Below are 23725 nucleotides of genomic sequence, written 5' to 3'. Positions count from 1 at the left end.
GGCAGTCTACCTGAAAAAGAATTCAGAATAATGATAGTAAAGATGATCCAAAATCTTGGATATAGAATGGAGAAAATGCAAGAAACATTTAACAAGGTCCTAGAAGAACTAAAGATGAAACAAGCAACAATGAATAACACAATAAATGAAATTAAAAATACTAGAAGGGATCAATAGCAGAATAGCTGAGGCAGAAGAATGGATAAGTGGCCTGGAAGACAAAATAGTGGAAATAACTACTGCAGAGCAGAAAAAAGAAAAAAGAATGAAAAGAACTGAGGACAGTCTCAGAGAACTCTGGGAAAATATTAAACACACCAACATTCAAATTATAGGGGTTCCAGAAGAAGAAGAGAAAAAGAAAGGGACTGAGAAAATATTTGAAGAGATTATAGTTGAAAACTTCCCTAATATGGGAAAGGAAATAGTTAATCAAGTCCAGGAAGCACAGAGAGTCCCATACAGGATAAATCCAAGGAGAAACACACCAAGACACATATTAATCAAACTGTCAAAAATTAAATACAAAGAAAACATATTAAAAGCAGCAAGGGAAACACAACAAATAACACACAAGGGAATCCCCATAAGGTTAACAGCTGATCTTTCAGCAGAAACTCTGCAAGCAAGAAGGGACTGGCAGGACATATCTAAAGTGATGAAGGAGAAAAACCTACAACCAAGATTACTCTACCCAGCAAGAATCTCATTCAGATTTGATGGAGAAATTAAAACCTTTACAGACAAGCAAAAGCTGAGAGAGTTCAGCACCACCAAACCAGCTTTACAACAAATGCTAAAGGATCTTCTCTAGGCAAGAAACACAAGAGAAGGAAAAGACCTATAATAACAAACCCAAAACAATTTAGAAAATGGTTATAGGAACATACATATCAATAATTACCTTAAATGTAAATGGATTAAATACTCCCACCAAAAGACACAGACTGGCTGAATGGATACAAAAACAAGACCTGTATATATGCTGTCTACAAGAGACCGACTTCAGACCTAGAGACACATACAGACTGAAAGTGAGGGGATGGAAAAAGATATTCCATGCAAATGGAAACCAAAAGAAAGCTGGAGTAGCAATTCTCATATTAGACAAAATAGACTTTAAAATAAAGAATATTAGAAGAGACAAAGAAGGACACTACATAATGATCAAGGGATCGATCCAAGAAGAAGATATAACAGTTTTAAATATTTATGCACCCAACATAGGAGTACCTCAATACATAAGGCAAATACTAACAGCCATAAAAGGGGAAATCAACAGTAACACGTTCATAGTAGGGGGATTTAACACCCCACTTTCACCAATGGACAGATCATCCAAAATGAAAATAAATAAGGAAACACAAGCTTTAAATGACACATTAAACAAGATGGACTTAATTGATATTTATAGGACATTCCATCCAAAAACAACAGAATACACATTTTTCTCAAGTGCTTATGGAACATTCTCCAGAATAGATCATGTCTTGGGTCACAAATCAAGCCTTGGTAAATTTAAGAAAATTGAAATTGTATCAAGTATCTTTTCCGACCACAACGCTATGAGACTAGATATCAATTACAGGAAAAGATCTGTAAAAAATACAAACACATGGAGGCTAAACAATACACTACTTAATAATCAAGTGACCACTGAAGAAATCAAAGAGGAAATTAAAAAATACCTAGAAACAAATGACAATGGAGACACGACAACCCAAAACCTATGGGATGAAGCAAAAGCAGTTCTAAGAGGGAAGTTTATAGCAATACAGTCCTACCTTAAGAAACAGGAAACATCTCGAATAAACAACCTAACCTTGCACCTAAAGCAATTAGAGAAAGAAGAACAAAAAAAACCGAAGGTTAGCAGAAGGAAAGAAATCATAATGATAAGATCAGAAATAAATGAAAAAGAAATGAAGGAAACGATAGCAAAGATCAATAAAACTAAAAGATGATTCTTTGAGAAGATAAACAAAATTGATAAACCATTAGCCAGACTCATCAAGAAAAAAAGGGAGAAGACTTAATAGAATTAGAAATGAAAAAGGAGAAGTAACAGCTGACACTGCAGAAATACAAAAGATCATGAGAGATTACTACAAGCAACTCTATGCCAATAAAATAGACAACCTGGAAGAAATGGCCAAATTCCTAGAAATGCACAACCTGCCAAGACTGAATCAGGAAGAAATAGAAAATATGAACAGACCAATCACAAGCACTGAAATTGAAACTGTGATTAAAAATCTTCCAACAAACAAAAGCCCAGGACCAGATGGCTTCACAGGCGAATTCTATCAAACATTTAGAGAAGAGCTAACACCTATCCTTCTCAAACTTCCAAAATATAGCAGAGGGAGGAACACTCCCAAGCTCATTCTACGAGGCCACCACCACCCTCATACCAAAACCAGACAAGGATGTCACAAAGAAAGAAAACTACAGGCCAAAATCACTGATGAACATAGATGCAAAAATCCTCAACAAAATACTAGCAAACAGAATCCAACAGGGGTTTATTCCAAGAATGCAAGGATTCTTCAATACACACAAATCAATCAATGTGATACACCATATTAACAAATTGAAGGAGAAAAACCATATGATCATCTCAATAGATGCAGAGAAAGTTTTCAACAAAATTCAACACCGATTTATGATAAAAACCCTCCAGAAAGTAGGCATAGAGGGAACTTTCCTCAACATAATAAAGGCCATATATGACAAACCCACAGCCAACATCGTCTTCGATGGTGAAAAACTGAAAGCATTTCCACTAAGATCAGGAACAAGACAAGGTTGCCCACTCTCACCACTCTTATTCAACATAGTTTTGGAAGTTTTAGCCACAGCAATCAGAAAAGAAAAGGAAATAAAAGGAATCCAAATCGGAAAGAAGAAGTAAAGCTGTCACTGTTTGCAGATGACATGATACTATACATAGAGAATCCTAAAGATGCTACCAGAAAACTACTAGAGCTAATCAATGAATTTGGTAAAGTAGCAGGATACAAAATTAATGCACAAAAATCTCTGGCATTCCTATACACTTATGATGAAAAATCTGAAAGTGAAATCAAGAAAACACTCCCATTTACCATTGCAACAGAAAGAATAAAATATCTAGGAATAAACCTACCTAAGGAGACAAAAGACCTGTATGCAGAAAATTATAAGACACTGATGAAAGAAATTAAATATGATACAAATAGATGGAGAGATATACCATGTTCTTGGATTGGAAGAATCAACATTGTGAAAATGACTGTACTACCCAAAGCAATCTACAGATTCATATCAAACTACCAATGGCATTTTTCACAGAACTAGAACAAAAAATTTCACAATTTGTATGGAAACACAAAAGACCCCGAATAGCCAAAGCAGTCTTGAGAACGAAAAACACAGCTGGAGGAATCAGGCTCCCTGAATTCAGACTATACTACAAAGCTACAGTAATCAAGACAGTATGGTACTGGCACAAAAACAGAAATATAGATCAATGGAACAGGACAGAAAGCCCAGAGATAAACCCACGCACATATGGTCACCTTATTTTTTTATAAAGGAGGCAAGAATGTACAGTGGAGAAAGGACAGCCTCTTCAATAAGTGTTGCTGGGAAAACTGGACAGGTACATGTAAAAGTATGAGACTAGATTACTCCCTAACACCATACACAAAAATAAGCTAAAAATGGATTAAAGACCTAAATGTAAGGCCAGAAACTATCAAACTCTTAGAGGAAAACATAGGCAGAACACTCTATGACATAAATCACAGCAAGATCCTTTTTGACCCGCCTCCTAGAGAAATGGAAATAAAAACAAAAATGAACAAATGCAACCTAATGAATTTTCAAAGCTTTTGCACTGCAAAGGAAACCATAAACAAGACAAAAAGACAACCCTCAGAATGGGAGAAAATATTTGCCAATGAAGCAAGTGACAAAGGATTAGTCTCCAAAATTTACAAGCAGCTCAGGCAGCTCAATAACAAAAAAACAAACAACCCAATCCAAAAGTGGACAGAAGACCTAAATAGACATTTCTCCAAAGAAGATATACAGACTGCCAACAAACACGTGAAAGACTGCTCAACATCATTAATCATTAGAGAATTGCAAATCAAAACTACAATGAGATATCACCTCACACCAGTCAGAGTGGCCATCATCAAAAAATCTAGAAGCAATAAATGCTGGAGAGGGTGTGGAGAAAAAGGAACACTCTTGCACTGCTGGTGGGAATGTGAATTGGTACAGCCACTATGGAGAACAGTATGGAGTTTCCTTAAAAAAATACAAATAGAAAAAAAATAAAAAACTACAGATAGAACTACCATATGACCCAGCAATCCCACTACTGGGCATATACCCTGAGAAAACCATAATTCAAAAAGAGTCATATACCAAAATGTTCATTGCAGCTCTATTTACAATAGCCAGGACATGGAAACAACCTAAGTGTCCGTCATTGGATGAATGGATAAAGAAGATGTGGCACATACATACAATGGAATATTACTCAGCCATAAAAAGAAACTATATTGAGCTATTTGTAATGAGGTGGATGGACCTAGAGTCTGTCATACAGAGTGAAGTAAGTCAGAAAGAGAAAGACAAATACCGTATGCTAACACAAATATATGGAATTTAAGAAAAAAAAATGTCATGAAGAACCTAGGGGTAAGATAGAAATAAAGACACAGACCTACTAGAGAATGGACTTGAGGATATGGGGAGGGGGAAGGGTGAGCTGTGACAAAGTGAGAGAGTGGCATGGACATATATACACTAGCAAATGTAAAATAGATAGCTAGGGGGAAGCAGCCGCATAGCACAGGGAGATGAGCTCGGTGTTTTGTGACCACCTAGAGGGGTGGGATAGGGAGGGTGGGAGGGAGGGAGACGCAGAGGGAAGAGATATGGGAACATATGTATATGTATAACTGATTCACTTTGTTATAAAGCAGAAACTAACACACCATTGTAAAGCAATTATACTCCAATAAAGATGTAGAAAAAACCCCTGAAAACTATCATTCTCAAATCCACTAACCAGTAAATTGCATACGTAACTTCAATATATCACTCTACGCTGAAAGCAAAGAAAAAGGGCTGGCAGCTCCTGTGCACGGTGGAACCCCCATACCCGCCTCATGTGGGCCATGTGAAGACTCCAGGGTTGGTCCATAATGAAATGTTGTAGTATAAACATGAGTTCCAATATCTTTTACTCCCCCCTTCTGACATCCCTCCCTGTGGATCCTACTGCTGTCAGTAATAAAAAGAAACCAAACCTGAGTTAAAAACCCAATGATTTCCTCCTCTTAAATAACAATAGCAGTTGAAAATCAGTGCTTCGATGAAACCTCCTATTTTTAGAAACACCGAGGCCTGCCCCATGCTGAGTTCAGTGCTGTCCCCAACACGTGACTGCAAAGGCACCCTAGGCTCCCATCGAAATCCCTCGGCCTGCCTTGTCCCAGGGCCCCTCCGGGTCACGAGAACAAGTCTCCAGGTTGCTCTGTGCTTTGCTCTAGCACGAGGTGGTAAATGCTAATGGAGGTGATCACATGTGGTAGCTGCTGGAACAAAGTACCACAAATCGGGTGGCTTTAGCACAGCAGAAACTTATTCTCTCAGAGCTGGAGGCCAGAAATCAAGGTGGCAGGACCTGCTTTCTCTCCCAGCTTCTGGCGTTGCCGGCAATCCTTGGCTTGAAAGCCGCGTCACTGCAGTCCCTGCCTCTGTCATCACGTGGCCATCTTCCCTGTGCGTGTCTGTCTCTCTGTCTCTTCTCCTCTTCTTATAAGGAAAAGAATCATACTGGATAAAGGGTCCGCCCTCTTCCAGGATGACCTCATCTTAACTGACATCGAAATGACACCTGCAAAGACCCCATTTCCAAATAAATTCACATTCCCAGGTACAGGTTAGGACTTAAACACATGTTTATGGGGTCACGATAGATTATAGTGTTTTGTACCCATTGTCAGGTTAAGGTAAAAGGAAGATAAAAGAAGGAAGGGCCGGGAGGTACTGTACCAAGTACCTTCTGTAATAGTTGACGGACTTCTAGTACTTACAGCTCATTAAGAGTCAGCCCTGGGCTTCCCTGGTGGCGCAGTGGTTGGGAGTCTGCCTGCCGATGCAGGGGACGGGGGTTCGTGCCCCGGTCCGGGAGGGTCCCACGTGCCGCGGGTCGGCTGGGCCCGTGAGCCATGGCCACTGAGCCTGCGCGTCCGGAGCCTGTGCTCCGCGACGGGAGAGGCCACAGCAGTGAAAGGCCCACATACCGCAAAAAAAAAAAAAAAAAAAGAGTCAGCCCTGTTCTAAGGACTTCGTGACTGCTGGTGTTTAATACTACTGGCAGCCCCAATGCTGTTATGCTCATTTTACAGATGAGAAAACTAAGGCACGGAAGCATTAAGTAACTGGCTTGGCATCAGACTAGGTGAAAAGTGGTGACGTCGGGATGGAGACCCACGCAGCGTGGCCCCAGAGCTGGGGCTCTTAATCACCTCCCCACCGTTACACAACCCATCACAGGTGTGGTGACCTGGCAGGTGTCACTGCACCAGATCATCACACTGACCCCTCTGGAACCCCAGGAAGCGGGAGCGTGAGGCTCCGGAGGCCTGCAGGCTCCACAGCTGATGGGCGGCAGATCCGGGGTGGGACCCAGTTCAGCCCATCTGCAGGGCCTGTCCCTTTCCTCTTCGTCACACACCTCTTCCCATTTTTACTCAGGGTGCGGCATTTTGCGGGTATTTCAGGGCCTGAATCACGCTGCCCTTAACCTTCAGCTCTTTCTCCGAGTTTGCCAGGCTCGGGCACCACTTCCAGACAGCGCAACATTGATCTGGGAAACTTCAGGGCTGTGAGTTGGACCTGGTCAAGAACACCTGTTTTTCTTTATTTCGTGTTGCGGTATGAAGCGTGGGCGGGCAGAATGTGGGCTCCGCCCTCTGCGACAGTGCGGACAGGAGCTCGCAGGGTCCCATAGCCTCCAGCTCATCGTCCCCATTCCCCGTCGCCATGCTGCCCACTTCCAAACCCCTGAGCCCATCCAGGCTCCAGCCACAAAATGTCTCCCAGACCCGTCCCTTGGAGGCTCCTGGCCTGTATTGTCCACGTGGGTCCAGCTAACACGTGACACATGAACCAAACACCCCCCCAGATGTGTGCCCACTACCCAGTCCTCACAGCCTGAGAGGCTGGCACGAGTGTCATCACTGTGTTAGAGGTAAGAACGGGACCCAGAGAGGCTGAGCGATTCTTCCATGGGTACCCAAGCCAGGGCCTGACATCTAGGGCTGTGTGCTTAAATACCAGGCTGGCAGCTGCACAGCCTGAGTTTGCAGCCCCCCTCCCTTCCAAACCCTCCCTCCTAGACCCCAGACAGCACTGGACAGATATACCCCACATTTGCCCTTATTAGGTTTTGCATGATGCTGGTTTCACTCGTGCCTACTAGCCTCCCAGTGGGTTACTTGTCCCTGAAAGGGGGCACCGAAGGGCATCTGCAGTGAACCAGGCTCCAGGCTGGTGCCCTGCCTACGCTCCCCCAGGTGGATGTCCTAGTGACCTGGAGACATAGGTGGCCTCAGCCCTACCTTACAGATGAGACCTAAGGCTTGAGAGGTCAGATGCTTTTCCCATGTCATACAGAAAGTGAGTGGTCGTGGTGGGGTAGAACCTACAGCTATCGAATTTCAATGGCTCTGCATTTGTTTCCCTTTGCTGCTGTAAAAAATGACCGCAAACTTAGTGACTTAAAACATAAATTTATTATCCTACCGTTCTGGAAGTCAAAACTCCAAAATAGGACTCAATGGGCTAAAATCAAGGTGCCAGCAGGGCTGTGTTCCTTTCTGGAGGCTCTAGGGGAGAATCATTCCTGTTCTTTTGCAGCTTGTAGAGGCCACCTGCATTCCTTGGCTCACAGCCCCTTCCTCCTTCGTCAAAGTGTGTCTCTCCTCCAACCTCTGTTTCCATGGTCACCTCTCTTTCTCTCTGACTCTGACCCTCCTGCCTCCCTCTTATAAGGACCCTTGTGATGACATTAGACCCACCCCGATAATCCAGGGTAACCTCCCCATCTCAAGGTCCTTAACCTAATCACATCTGCAAAGTCCCTTTGGCCATGAAAGCTAACATATTCACAGGTCCTGGGGATTAGAACATGGACTCATTTGGGGAGTCATTATTCTGCCTACCTCAGATTTTTTCTGCTCTTCAAAGTGCCTCCTAAAAGACAAAATAGCCTTTTGTCTGGTGATGTTTGCCTCCTCTCTCCGCTCAATGCCGTCCATGAGATTCCCCCTCCAGGCTCCCAGGATGTCCTGGATTCAGTACCTCTGTGATATGTGCCATATAAAGTTAGAATCACACTTCTTGATGTACTTCTGCAGGTTGTTAGTAGGTACCCCAGCAAATACATTTGGGAAAAGTGAAGCCAAACAAAACTAAATGGGTGTCTTTCCTGCAGGACTTATCAGGACCTTTACTATTCTAATGTGAAGTTTGAACCACCAAGAGACAGAGTGCTCATGCAATGACACTAAACTTCTCTGATCAAGGAATCTGGTTTCCATGGAGCCTCTCTTGGGATGAGAATTCTACAAAAGCTTGTTAGGAAATGTGATGTGATGGGGACACCACCTCGCCGGTGCAGGGTCTGCGGCTTTTGTTTAGCACAGTGCCTGAGGCCTAGTAGATGCTCAGTAAGCTCGTGCTGAGCATTGGCTCTGAATGGCCTGTGACTTCCATCAACCAGGCCTGAGACCCTCCCTTTAAAAGGCCAGTGCTTTCCCCCGCAAGGGCTCTGTGTTCTGTAGAACTGATCAGAGTTGATGATATGCCTGGGATACCTGAAACTCAATTGTCCGCCAATCAGCAGAGCCAGGCAAAGCCAAACCACCCCCACCCCCCCCCAAGACATCCTGGACTGCGGTCACTGGCCCAGCCATAGACCTGCTGGCCTTGAGGCTGAGGCAGAGGAGAATTCAAAGCCATGTCCCCCCTTGACCACAGGCCCATGGCCTCCAGGGAAAAGAGGACATTAGAATTTACCTAAGGAAGCCACTCACCCCCTTCCTGCCCCAAAGGACTCTGTGTCCAGCCAGGCGCCATGGGCAGGTTTTGAGCAAAGCAAGCTTTTCTTAGTATTGGTGGACATCTATGGGGATCTCCCACCTGGGAGGGGCCTCTGAGCCCCTGTGCCAGGCCACAAGGCTCTCTGAGGCCCCCGCTTGACACACTCTTTTAGCAACTTTCAAATATCCAATACAGTATTATTTTTTTTTCAATACAGTATTATTAATTATAGTCACCCTACTGTCCGTGGCATCCCCAGGACTTACGTATTTTCTAACTGGAAGTTTGCACCTTTTGACCACCTTCCCCCTTTTCACTCACCTACCACCTCCTTCCTCTGACGACCACCAATCTGTTGTCTGTGTCTATGAGCTTGGTTTGGGGTGGGGAGAGCTAGAGTCCACATATAATTGAGCTCATAAGTCAGATCTCCGTCTGACTTATTTCACTCAGCATAATGCCCTCAAGGCCCATCCATGTTGTTGCAAGTGGCAGGATTTCCTTCTTTTTTTTTCTTTCTTTTTTTTTTTTTTGCAGTACGCGGGCCTCTCACTGCTGTGTCCTCTCCCGTTACAGAGCACAGGCTCCAGATGCGCAGGGTCAGCGGCCATGGCTCAGCCGCTCTGCGGCATGTGGGATCCTCCCAGACTGGGGAATGAATCCACGTCCCCTGCATCGGCAGGCGGACCCTCAACCACTGAGCCACCAGGAAAGCCCTCCTTCTTTTTTAAGGCTGAATAATATTCCATTGTGTGGGGGGTGTGTGTGTGTGTGTGTGTATATATATATATACCATATCTTCTGTATCCATTCATCCATCAATGGACACTTGGGTTGTTTGATGTCTTGGCTGTTTTCAATAATGCCTGGAGACATTTTTGATTGACACAACTGAGGGGGTGCTTCTGGCATCTAGTGGGTAAGAGGGCAGGGGTTGCTGCTAAACTCCTTACAATGCACAGGACTGCTCCCATCACAAAGAGTTCTCCGGCCCCAGACGTCAGAAGTGCCAAGATGGAGAAATGCTGCTTTCAGGGAAGGCAGTGGGTTTGCCAGCTGGGTTGGTTCAGCTCAGATCAACAAACACGAACTTGGCATCTGCCCTCCAACCGGGCACCAGGAAGTGGGCTTCAAAGTGCTCACAGCAGGTGGAAAGGAGGTGCCGATGACAGTGTGGAGAGAAAGCACCGAGGTGGGAAAGCACAGAGGGCTGTGAGAGCCTAGGCTCTGGCATCCGGAGGGAGGAGAAGTTAGCCAGGCAAGGAATGGCAGGAAGGACATTTCCGGCAGAGGGAAGGGCACGGCCAAGTGCAGAGAACCAAGAAAGCACAGCGTGTGTAGGAAAGCTGAGATGCATGTTTGCACATCCAAGAGAGATGCATGCAAAGATGGGGGCAGCAGGAGAGAAGCTGAAGGAGAGCCATGGACTGGGCCATGGAGCCTGACCTTCACTCTGCAGAGTGTAGAGGCCAAGGGGCCTTTTAGAATCAAGTGCACTGGTGAGATGGGTGCTGATGCTGCAGTGTGCAGAGGGGGTTATGGTCGGAGCTCCACAGGGCACGAGAAGACTGGACCCAGGAGAGCAGTTATGGACTACTGGGATAGTTCAGGATAAGGTGTGAGAACCAAAGCAGCTTGGCACTTCCAAAGTTGGAAACAGAGTGATGCTGACTGATGATTTTGCCCTGTCAAGTAATTAGTTGTTGCAGGTTGGCTTCTCCAGGAAACAGAGGCTGAGAAGGAGTTAGGAGTACAGATGTTTCCCTGGGGAGTAACAGCTGGGCAGGGAAAGGGCGCAGCAGGATTGAGCAGAGGAAGCCTCAGACCACAAGGCCACCTGGCAAGGTCTCTGCCAGCCCTGGAGGGAGCCCCGGAACAACACTTGTGCATTACATGAGTCCCTACTGGGCAAGGATGGCTGGGCCCTTGCACCACAGCCATGCTCAGTCGTGGGCTGGGACCACTATGAGAATAGCATTTCCTGGGCTTCAAAGATGAGATGCATGCCCCTGAAGCTAAGAGCTGGAGGCTGTTGACTAACCAACCTCCTCACAGCCCAGAAGCCAAGTCCTTTCCTGAAGGGAGCCTGAGTGGCGCATCTTCACGTCTGCCAGGCCAGTCGCATGAGATACTCTTCGTCACCCATTCAGGGGAACCACAGAAGGAGGGGTGTGGGACAAGTAGAAGCAAACTTTTTATGAACATAAATACAACAGGGAAGTTAAGTGGATGATTTAAAAGAAGGAGAACAGAACTTTTAAGAGGAAGAAGAGAGATTTTTGCTCCAGGAAACTCTAAAAGTTGAACACTGAATTTAGCTGAGCTTCCTGGCAGCCAAGGTGAAAAGGAAAAAAAAAAAAGAAGTTCTAAAGTTCTCCTTATTTTATATGGAAAGCATGTATGTCAGGGAGGAGAGATAAATATTTTCTTGCCCTAATACTCTAGGATTACTTTGTCACATGAATGTTGCATTTTTGAACTTTGAGAAATACTATGGTTTAGTGCATGCTGCAGAAACATTACTCATTCAGCTGTTTCTTCCACTTACCCTTAATAAATGCTAGGAAAAATATTAAATTACAGCTTACAAAAGAGACATTCTGAGACAGTTTTCAATATACTCCTGGGCTTGCTTCTTGGAGAATCTGGAGAAATTTAACAGTTTTGTCTTTTTTTTTTTCCTACCTAAGAAGAGCAATTTCACATGGCCTGTGATGCAGAGCAGTGTTTTTAGAGATGATGCCCATTGTGTCTGGAATGGAATGTCCACAGGAGCCGTCACCATAGCCACCATCCCTGTAGGAGGATGAATATATAAGTGCTGAATATTTAAATCCATGTTCTAAATGCGTCCCCCCTGATCTGATTATTGTGATCTCAGGGGTCTCATCAGACAGCCCACATTTGTGCATATATCCGTGGAGGTTTACTCAATTAAGGGCTTGGTAAAAAAAAAAAAATGACAGGTTCGCTGAAGCTGGAAATTTGCAGTGTTCAGCCTGGGAAAGGCCTGAGTCACATGGGTGAGCTTGAATCCTGGGAAGGTTAGCTCTTTGAGAATATTCCAACCCAGGTTTCTGTGTTTCAGAGGGGCTTGTGGAAAGGACCCTGGAGATCATTTAGTTCAATCCTCCTTCTGAAGATAGAATCGACTCCTGGGCATCCTGAGCAAGTGGCGATCAGACCTCTGTCTGGATGTCTCCTATGAGGATGAGCACACAGGGTCGGGCAAACAGGAGGGGCTCAGTTTTATTCATGAAGCCAGGGTTTAGCATGTGTTACATCACCCAATCATTACAGGAGCCATGTGAGGCACGGGGCACTGCTCATCTACCCAGTGGTAGAGACGGGCTTTGCTGTGGGATCGATCAGGAGAGCCTGGTTCTCTCTTGGCTCTTCTCCTGGCCAGCTCAGTGACCTTGGGCAAGTCATTGCATCTCTCAGGGCCTCTGTTTTCCAACTTTTAGACAAAGGCTTGGCACTCCATGGTTTCAAAGAGCCCTGCCAGCTGCATCCCTGACAAGGAGTGTGTCTTGGATGGACCAACCATCCCTGTGGGACCCAGCATCAGACACAACGGACATCCTAATCCCACTGAAATCTGTGCTTGTCCCTGTTGGCAGCCTTCCAGACATTCCTGGGCAAAGAGGACGTCTCCCGAGAGGTGGAGGAGGTCCTGGCGGAGAGCCGCGAGCAGAGGAACAGCCGTCTGGTGTCCGTGCTGGAGCTGCTCAGGAGTCCCTCTGTCCACTGGCAGGTCATCACTGTGGTCATCACCATGGCCTGTTACCAGCTCTGTGGCCTCAATGCGGTGAGTGCTCCTGCCCAAATGGAGGAACCAGAGGGAGGCATGGGAGAGGGGCAGTTCAGGGCCTGGACGCCCAAGTCCCAGCCCCAGCTCTGTGCCATTGGGCAACCACATAACCTGATCTTTAGTTTCTGCATCTGTAAAATGGGATAACGTAATACTGAAAGAAATAATCCATGCAAGGTGTTCAATAAAGCAGCTAGCCCAGAATTACCCTTTAATAAAGGCTGCCTATCAGTATAATTACTTATCCTTAGAAATACTTAAAAGTCGTATTTCTTAATAAAATGGGTATTAGGAAGTCATAAGTGAGCAACACTGAGATGATTTAAATAAAAGTACCCTTGGCTGGGCTGGCTTCAGTGCCCAACTTGGCCTGAGAAAACCTCAAGGCTTTAAAGAGAAAGTTTCTTGGGGCCTGAGTTGACGTGGGCAGGGAAACCGGAGGAGGGAGTCTTGCATGGGGTTCCCTAACCCTCTGATGGACAAAGCCGCCCCTTCTGTCTTGGGGGCTCCAGAAGGTAGAATTCAGGAATTTGAGGCCTAGGAGGCACACTTAGGATTATTATTATTATTGTTCCTTCTGGAAAAGAGTGGGTTGCCTCCAGGGGTGGTGAGTTCCCCATTCATGAAAGTGTGCAAGCCAGCTGGCCAGCCACTTGGCAGGGATGCATAGAGGAGATTCTTGTACCGAAGCATCCAAACTACCTCTGAGGTCACTCATGTAGCTCAGGACAAGTGTGGCTAGGCCTAGAGGGAGGGAGAAGGGAACTTCTGAAGAGGTCTGGGTAAAATAACTGCCCTGTGTGTATGAGCCTGGCATACAAAAGTCAGCAGGGAGGGTGTTTGTGGGTATGTAGGGGAGGTGACCTGAAAGGGGAGTAATTCCTGTCCGGAGAGGGAAGATTACAGCACAGGAAGTTACAACCACAATGCTCTGCCTCAATTCATCAACTCTTAATTCTTTTTTTGGAAACAGTGGGATGAAATGAAATCATCTCCCTACTTATTTGTTTAACCTTGGTCTGGTCAGCAGAATGAGGGAGCACCTGGGTTAACAGCGTGACCTTGGATTAGTCCTGTCGTTTCCTCTCTTTGTAAGACCAAGGTCATGCTAGACAGTCTCAAATGCACCCTGCCTATTCTGAGAAAGCAGAGAGAGAATGTATCCACTCTTTAAAGTTAGCATGTGGAGTCATAAAACCACATATGGAATCTGTATTTAACGAGGCATTTAGATTGAGAACCGTGACATTTCTAAACAGAATTCTCTCCTCCGCTGGGACATAATTTTCCAATTTGCATACCCTGTGTAACTTTATAAATTCCCCTCGGGTGCATCTATAAGCCCCACTGCATAAGCATAGATGGAAAAAAAAGTCTCTCCGCTCCCAGAGCCAGCAGTGCTGAGATCTCAGCCATCCGCTTCGCGTTGACTGTGTTCCATCTCTTTTCTTATCGTTGTGAGAACACTTAGCATGAGATCTTCCCTCTTAACAAATGTCCAAGTGCACAACACAGTACTGTTAACTCTAGGCACCATATTGTGCAGATCTCTAGAGCTTGTTCATCTTGCTTTGCTGAAACCTTACACCTGTTGATTAGCAACACCGAGTTTTCCCTCTACCAGCCGCTGGCAACCGCAATTCGACTCTCTGCTTCTATGAGTTTGACTATTTTAGATACCTCATATCAGTGAAATCGTGCAGTATTTGTCCTCTGCGACTGGCTCATTTCACTTAGCATAATGTCCTCCAGATTCAGCCACAGTGTCACAAAATGCAAGATTTCTTTCTTTTTTTTTAAGGCTGGTTAATATTGCATTAAATGTATATACTACACTTTCTATATCCACCCATCCATCAACAAACATTTAGGTTATTTCCATATCTTGGCTATTGTGACTATTGCTGCATTGAATGTAGGAGTGCTAACATCTCTTCAAGATCCTGCTTTCAACTCTTTGGGATAAAAACCCAAGAGTGGAGTTGCTGGATCATATGGTAACTCTATGTTTAGCTTTTTGAGGAACCACCATACTGTTTTCCATTGTGGCTGCACCCGTTGACATTCTCACCAAGAGTGCACTAGACTAGGCTCCCAAGTTCTCCACATCTTCACCAGCACTTGGTGGTAGTAGTAGTAGCAGCCATCCTAACAGGCGTGAGGTGATCTCTTGCTGTTTTGATTTGCATTTCTCTGGTGATTAATGATGTTGAGACTCTTTTCGTATGCCTGTTGGCTATTTGTATGTTTTCTTTGGAGAAATGTCTATTCAAGTCCTTTGCCCACTTGTTAACAGGGTTTTTTAGAAGCTTTGTGGGTAGGGGGGGGATTTATTATTGTCATTTTGCTTTATTTTTATTTTTTTCCTATCGAAATGTAGGAGTTCCTTATATATTTTGGATATTAGCCCCTTATCGGGTATATATGGTTTGCTAGTATTTTCTCCCATTCTGTTGGTTGCCTTTGTGTGCTGTTGATGATTTCCTTTGCTGTGCAGAAGCTTTTTAGTTTGATGTAGTCCCACTTGTCTAATTTTGCTTTGGGTGTCATACTCAAAAAATCATTGCCAAGATCAATATTAGGAAGTTTTCCCCCTATGTTTTCTTCTAGAAGTTTTACAGTTCCAGGTCTTATGTTTAAGTCTTTAATCCATTTTGAGTGAAGATAAGGGTCCAATTTCATTCTTTTGTGTGTGGATATCCAGTTTTTCCAACACCATTTGTCAAAAAGATTATCCTTTCCCCACTGAATATTCTCGGCACCCTTGTCAATCAGTTGACTGTATATGCATAGGTTCATTTCTGGGTTCTCTCTTCTGTTTCATTAGTCTGTATGTCTGTCTTTATGCCAGTACCATACTGTCTTAATTACTGTGGCTTTATAACATATTTTGAAATAAGGAAGTGTGGTGCCTCTAGTTCTGTGTTTTCTCAAGATTGTTTTGGTTATTCATGGTCTTCTGAGGTTCCATATAAACTATAGGATTATTTTTTTCTATTTCTGTAAAATATGCCATTGGGATTTTGATGGGGATCACATTGAATCTGTAGATTGCTTTGGGTAGTATGGACATTTTAACTAATACATATTAAGTCTTCTGATACGTGAACATGGAAGATCTTTCCATTTATTTGTGTCTTCTTTCATTTCTCTCATCAGTGTTTTGTAGTTTTCAATGTAAAAGTCTTTCACCTTCATAGTTAACTTTATTCTCAAGTATTTTATTATTTTTGATGTTGTTGAAAATGGGATTATATTCTTAATTTCCTTTTTGGATAGTTCCTTGTTAGTGTATAGAAATGCAACTGATTTTTGTATGTTGATTTTGTATCCTAAAACTTTACCGAATTTGTTTATTAGTTCTAACATTCTGTATGTGTATGTGTGTGTGTGGTATCTTAGGGTTTTCTACATATAAGAACATGTCATTTGCAAACAGTGATAATTTACTTCTTCCTTTCTGACTTGGATGCATTTTGTGTCTTTTTCTTGCCTAATTTCTCTGGCTAGGACCTCCAGTACTATGTTGAATAAAAGTGGCAAGAGTGGGCATCCTTCTAAGACCTTCCTGACCTTAGAAGAAAAGCTTTCAGTTTTTCATCGTTGAGTATGATGGTAGCTGTGGGCTTATCATGTATGTGCCCTTTATTTTTTTGTTTTGTTTTGGGAGGGGTTGTTTTGGGTTTTTTTTAACAAAAAGGGTATATTAAACCCAACTATATCAATAATTATATGAAATGTAAATGGGAAATAATACTCCGAGTAAAAGAGATTATTGGCATGCATCTGAAAGCAAAACTCAAGTATATCCTATTTACAAGAGAAAAACATTTAAACATAAAGATACAATTTGAAAGTAAAAAATGGAGAAAAGATACACCATGCAAACAGTAAACATGAGAATTCTGGTGTGTCTAAAATAATATAAAACAACTATATGCCCTTTATTACATTGAGGTAATTTCCTTCTATTCTTAGTTTGTTGAGGATTTTTTTTTTTTTTTTTTTTTTTTTTTTGCGTTACACGGGCCTCTCACTAGTGTGGCCTCTCCCGCTGCGGAGCACAGGCTCCGGACACGCAAGCTCAGCGGCCATGGCTCACGGGCCCAGCCGCTCCGCGGGATGTGGTATCTTCCCGGACCAGGGCACGAACCCGTGTCTCCTGCATCGGCAGGCGGACACTCAACCACTGCGCCACCAGGGAAGCCCCGAGGATTATTTTTAATCTTTAAATCAGGAGTAATACTTCCGGCTTGGCATGGAACCTGACGTGGCCTAGATTAAAGAGCTCTGGGCCAAGATCCAGAGGCCTGGCTTTCTGTCTCACTGTGACCACAAAACCTGCAGTTTTAAACCAGACCAATTGCTTTCCCTTGCCCAGCCTCTGTCTGCTCAGCTGTAATAACAATCAAGCACACACTTACTTAGCACTTAATATGAGCCAAGAGCTGTCTCCATGGCAGCCCTGTGAGCTAGGCATGACTGTTAGGCACAGAAACATTGAGATACTTTCCCTAGGTCACACAGCTAGGAATGGTGGAAAGGGGAGCCTCAGCCATTTCGCTACAAGGTCTGGGTGCTTAAACCCCGTGCAGGAAGGATCCCCAAGGCCCCCTCAGAGCATCCCCATATGTGTCACTGGGCTGTGTCCCCAGGTCATCCCTAGGAAGCCAAGGGGACAAGTCTTACTTCCATCTTACATACAAAAGGATAAACACTCGTTAGCAGCAAATCCCAGCCTCAGAGCCCAACTGTCCTGTGCTTCAGTCCAATCTCTCTCCCTGCACCTGCTACCTTTTAATCCAAATAATTCATGACACCAAGGAAGAGAGCTGTCTAACACAGATGAAAAACTTTAAATGTCCTTTAAGACTTGCTCTGTCCCCTTAGTTTTTTGTTTTTTTTTTTGTCCCCTTAGTTTTACCAGAACTTATTTGGGGGTGGGAGGACATGGGCCATACGTTAAGACAGTTGTAAATACTGCTAGACATCTCCATTCATCGCTTTATTCTGGCTCCAAAGGTCCTTCGGGGTAGGTGGCACCGTCCCCATTTTCTAGATGAAGAAACTGAGGCTTACAGAGGGTCAAGGACTTGCTCAAGGTCACAGTGGGTGACGCCTGTGCTGTCAAACTCACATGTCCTGGCACCAGGGGCCCTGCCAGTTTGGCCAGCCCATCTCTAAGACCTTGCACTAAACCAGCCGTTCTCAGCCTCAGCACTGTGCACATTTGGGGCTGGAAAATTCATTGCCACGAGGACTGCCCTGTCCACTGTAGGATGTTTTGCAGCTTACCCGGCCTCTCCCCACTAGATGACAGCAGATACAGCAATAAAAACGTTCTCCCGACGTTGCCCGACATCTGCTGGGGACAAAATTGCCCCCAGTTGAGAACCACTGTCCTAAACAAGCATTACGTATTGTTCAGTACTTTTTGGCTGAAGAGTCAATGAATGGTTTTCACATACTAGAAAGTCAAGTGAAAGTTGAATTTAACATTTAGTTATTTCTAAATTCCTTTTCAGTGTCATATTGGGTTTTCTCCCCTCCTTCTCACAATAGCTTTCATATTCTTTTCTCTAAAATTAGACTTGTCACTTAAAATCACTTATTTTATGCAGCTGCCTTCCTCCTGTGCAATTTGTCGTTTGCACAAAAAACAGGCTTTTGTGCAAATATTTAGTCTCTCTGACACTGCTCCCCTCCCCCAACCATCCTCGAGGATGGAGACCCTTCCCACGGTGCCTGTGTCTCCAGCAGCCCGTGGCATATGGGAGGCAGCTGAGTGTTTAGGAAGGCAAAGAGTATGGGGTGAGAAGAACAAGGGCAAGGAGGGCACTGTTTCTACCAAGTCCTTGGGTTGATGAAAATTGGACCGACTGCCAAACCTGGTGCAAGGAAGCCATAGTTTTCTTGAACCTTCTGGAATCTTCTGGAAGGTCAAGGATGATGATGATGGTACTCTTATCTATCTTGGGTTGCCCTTCTTTCTTCTGGATTCCTATCTTTTTTTTTTTTTTTTTTTGCGGTACGCGGGCCTCTCACACAACTGTCCCATGTTCTCCTTTACCAAGGAGCAGTCACATCTCCATAGAGAGATGGAAATCTTCCAAAATGATACCCATTATTTGTTATGCACCAATTAGAGAAAAGATGCTTTACTTCATCATTTAAAAAACTTTCACAACAACCTTGAAAGACAGGGTATGATTACCTTCTTTCAGAGAACGGAGATTTCGAGACGTGAAATCATTTGCCTCCAGACCCACAGGTCACCAGAAGCAGCGCTGGGATTGAAACCCCGGCTTGTGGGCCTCTCAGAATTGCTGTCCCTTCCACCCCACCATCTGCATCAGTGGCTGAAGACCACCAGGCAACCAGAAAAAGCACGACTGTGTCGGGATGAGGTCAATGCAAATCACAGTCCACAGGAGGGTCCTCTGGGGGACACGCTCCAAATTCCTCGTGCCTCCGTGTTGTTCAACGCCCTCAGACTGCCAGATCAAATAAAACTCAGTGGGAGCAGATGCAGAGAGTTACCTTCCGGCTCTGTAAGGTGAGGCAGAGAGAGGGAGATGGCTTCGTGAAGCCAGCAAAATGAGGCCGACGGCTTGTGTGATGTACAGGCCGTCCCCATGGCAACAGGACCAGCCCAGCACGTCCTCCCTGCAGGCCCTGGATGGGGAGAGGGTCCAAAGGGCCGATTTCTGCCTGTCATTGCAGAAATGCATTTAAGTATAAGATGACTGGAGGGCCACTTATAACTGTCCCTGTGAGCCCATAATGTGGGCTGTCTTCACCGTGACTCTCTTCACTAACGTTTAAACCTGTCAGGGATGCTCCTGGCAGTGTTGCTACAAGGGAGAGCTGGAAGCAGGGAAGAAAGGGGGTTGGAAGGGGTGTGAGAGGCCAGGAAGGAGCACCACGCAGGAGGCCGGAACATAGCTTCCACGGAGAACACATATCACATGGGATCAGAGGCTGGAAGCTTCTGGAATGTGAGCAGGTCAGGGTGTGGGGTTCAGAGCTGAGGCTGAGAATGATACAAATGTCAGATCCACCTTTGCAGCAGGGCAGCTGGGGGTGGAAAGGGCCCAGAGAGATCGCTGACTGTTGAAAATCCATGAATTTGGGCAAAGAGTAAGAAAGGCAGCTAAACTCTTCTGATCCAACCCTGAAGGTGTGCTGGGGAATCAGTTACCTTCAAAAGGAGAAGAGATCATATAAACAGATCCAGTGGAGACTAAAGCATTTTGGAATTATTTTAGCTTCTGTCAGAGCCCTAAGAGCTTTAGGAACTAATGAATTATCAGGAGCTACTTCTGTACTCTATGGACATGACAGCAAAGATAGAGTCTAAAATTCTAATTTATCAGCTCATTCAAATGAGAGGCAGACACAAGCAGGAGAGTCTTTGTTTTACGTGAATATTTTTTAAATAATATTTAATTTTATCTTATTTATTTCTGGCTGCGTTACATCTTCGTTGCTGCAAGCCATTGCTGCACACGGGCTTTCTCTAGTTGTGGCAAGCGGGGACTACTATTCATTGTGGTGCGCAGGCCTCTCATTGCGGTGGCTTCTCTTGTTGCAGAGCACGGGCTCTAGGTGCGCAGGCTTCAGTAATTGTGACTCACAGGCTCAGTAGTTGTGGCTCGCAGGAGCTAGAGCGCAGGCTCAGTAGTTGTGGCGCATGGTCTTAGTTGCTCTGCAGCGTGTGGGATCTTCCCGGACTGGGGCTCAAACCCGTGTCCCCTGCATTGGCTGGCAGATTCTTAACCACTGTGCCACCAGGGAAGTCCCTGTTTTACGTGAGTATTAAAACCAATTTTTACCACCAAATGCATCAATGCCCACAAGCCCAGAAAAATTCATGCAGTAGTTTTTACTGGAGTCTCTGGGTGTGCCTATAACTTTATGAAGAATTACTTATTTACTAAAAAATAAACTTTTGAATTTAAAAAAATGCGAAGTGAGAGCTGTGAGTTCAGCTTTACTGGGGGCTTACTGAGGGCTATAGCCCAAGAAACAGCCTCTCAGATAGCTCTGAAGAACTGCTCCAAAGAGGTAGCGGGGGAGATCAGTATATATATGATTTTGGTGAAAGGGGTACGTGCAGTCAAGCACACATCTCAGTAGAAGGTTGCTGCTAGCCACAAGGAGCATATGTCTCATCAATGATTTTAGTGCTTTTCTAAGTATGAGAAAATGCAAGAAATTGGGTTCATAAAATTTTCTCTCAAAAACATCTATCTGAAGGCCTGTTCTGCCAGTTTTCCCAGCACACAGAGTGTCTCATTCCTGACCTCCACCCTGAACTGCTTTCAGGTTATGTTGAAGGTCAATGACTGCAGTGGCTAATGACGTAACCCTTGTAGAGCCAGGTGGCGAGAGACATTCTTTAGCTGGCAAAACCATCTGTAGATATGAGTAGGTCCTAAATTATAACTTCTCCCCCAATGTGTGAAAGGTTTTTTTCCAACCAATGCTGGTAAAAAGACAAATCTGTAGAAACAAGACCTTTCTCCAGAAACAAAGAACCAAATGCAGAGAACACACCAAGCTACAGTCGAGCCTGACAAGTTATAAGCAACAAGCCCTAATGTTTCTGCTTAACAATGATCAGTTTATAAATGTTCCCAAAGCCCTTCAAGGCAGCACGTTTTCTTGTCAGATTTCATGTATCAAGACTGCATGGTTTTCCATCATTCAGCAAACTCTTGCTTTTCAAGGAAATGGCTAGGATTGGGAGGACACAAATGATTTATGTTCAGCCTATCGATCCAAAACTTTAGATCAATGAATAGTGACTTACCCAGTTCCTGACATCTCCCAGGAAGGGCGTGGTTATCCTCTTTTGACCAAGGAGGAGAAGGAATCTCAGCAAGGCAGAGGGAATTGCCTGAGGTCACACAGGTAGTTCAAGATGCAGCCAGGTCTCCAAACTCCAAATCAGTCATTGTCGGATGCCCTGTGAGTATCTGTTAGGGTTAGGTTTGGCCTCATGTGGCAGAAGCCTCAACAGTGATCTAAACAATACAGGTCTTCTCTCTCACATGAAGGAAATTAGTAGGGCTGGTACAGCAGATCCAGGACCACACACAGTGGTTTGCAGAGGGCAGTCTTTATTTATGCCTGTTATCCTGGAATCATTATTAACACACTTCAGAATGCCCAGGTTTGAATTACGCTAGTGAGTATGGACACAGTCTCCTCCTTTTTCTTTTTTTTTAAACATCTTTATTGGAGTATAATTGCTTTACAATGGTGTGTTAGTTTCTGCTGCATAACAAAGCGATTCAGCTATACATATACATACATCCCCATATCTCCTCCCTCTTGCATCTCGCTCCCACCCTCCCTATCCCACCCCTCTAGCTGGACACAAAGCACCGAGCTGATCTCCCTGGGCTATGCGGCTGCTTCCCACTAGCTATCTATTTTACATATGATAGTGTATATATGTCCATGCCACTCTCTCACTTCATCCCAGCTTACCCTTCCCCCACCCTGTGTCCTCAAGTACATTCTCTATGTCTGTGTCTTTATTCCTGTCCTGCCCCTAGGTTCTTCAGAAACATTTTTTTTTAGATTCCATATATATGTGTTAGCATACGGTATTTGTTTTTCTCTTCCTGACTTACTTCACTCTCTATGACAGACTCTAGGTCCATCCACCTCACTACAAATAACTCAATTTCATTTCTTTTTATGGCTGAGTAATATTCCATTGTATATATGTGCCACATCTTCTTTATCCATTCATCTGTCGGACACTTAGGTTGCTTCCATGTCCTGGCTATTGTAAATAGAGCTGCAATGAACATTTTGGTACATGACTCTTTTTGAATTATGGTTTTCTCAGGGTATATGCCCAGTAGTGGGACTGCTGGGTCATATGGTAGTTCTATTTTCAGTTTTTTAAGGAACTTCCATACTGTTCTCCATAGTGGCTGTATCAATTTACATTCCCACCAACAGTGCAAGAGGGTTCCCTTTTCTCCACACCCTCTCCAGCATTTATTCTTTGTAGATTTTTTGATGATGGCCATCCTGACTGGTGTGAGGTGATATCTCATTGTAGTTTTGACTTGCATTTCTCGGATGATTAGTGATGTTGAGCATCCTTTCATGTGTTTGCTGGCAATCTGTGTATCTTCTTTGGAGAAATGTCTGTTTAGGTCTTCTGCCCATTTTTGGATTGGGTTTTCTGTTTTTTGATATTGAGCTGCATGAGCTGCTTGTATATTTTGGAGATTAATCCTTTGTCAGTTGCTTCATTTGCAAATATTTTCTCCCATTCTGAGGGTTGTCTTTTTGTCTTGTGTATGGTTTTCTTTGCTGTGCAAAAGCTTTTAAGTTTTATTAGGTCCCATTTGTTTATTTTTGTTTTTATTTCCATTTCTCTAGGAGGTGGGTCAAAAAGGATCTTGCTGTGATTTATGTCATGGAGTGTTCTGCCTATGTTTTCCTCTAAGAGTTTTATAGTGTCTGGCCTTACAATTAGGGCTTTAATCTATTTTGAGTTTATTTTTGTGTATGGTGTTAGGGAGTGTTCTAATTTCATTCTTTTACATGTAGCTGTCCAGTTTTCCCAGCACCACTTATTGAAGAGGCTGTCTTTTCTCCATTGTATATTCTTGTCTCCTTTGTCAAAGAGAAGGTGACCATATGTGCGTGGGTTTATCTCTGGGCTTTCTATCCTGTTCCATTGATCTATATTTCTGTTTTTGTGCCAGTACCATACTGTCTTGATTACTGTAGCTTTGTAGTATAGTCTGAAGTCAGGGAGCCTGATTC

General features: G+C 44.2%; 1 protein-coding gene across 1 annotated transcript in view; it reads left to right on the top strand.

Moving 5' to 3' along the window:
* Positions 1 to 23725, top strand: part of SLC2A9 (solute carrier family 2 member 9) — a 183937-nt gene that overhangs the window by 100447 nt on the left and 59765 nt on the right. Inside the window, exon 7 of the mRNA XM_030863845.2 lies at positions 12735 to 12922. Within this exon, the coding sequence (XP_030719705.2) occupies positions 12735 to 12922 (188 nt within the window). The remainder of the gene's footprint in view (positions 1 to 12734; positions 12923 to 23725) is intronic.

The sequence above is a fragment of the Globicephala melas genome, chromosome 5, assembly GCF_963455315.2.
Source record: "Globicephala melas chromosome 5, mGloMel1.2, whole genome shotgun sequence".
Lineage (NCBI taxonomy): Eukaryota > Metazoa > Chordata > Mammalia > Artiodactyla > Delphinidae > Globicephala > Globicephala melas.
Note: the sequence above shows the minus strand (reverse complement) of the source record. Positions and strands in the feature narration are given on the sequence as shown.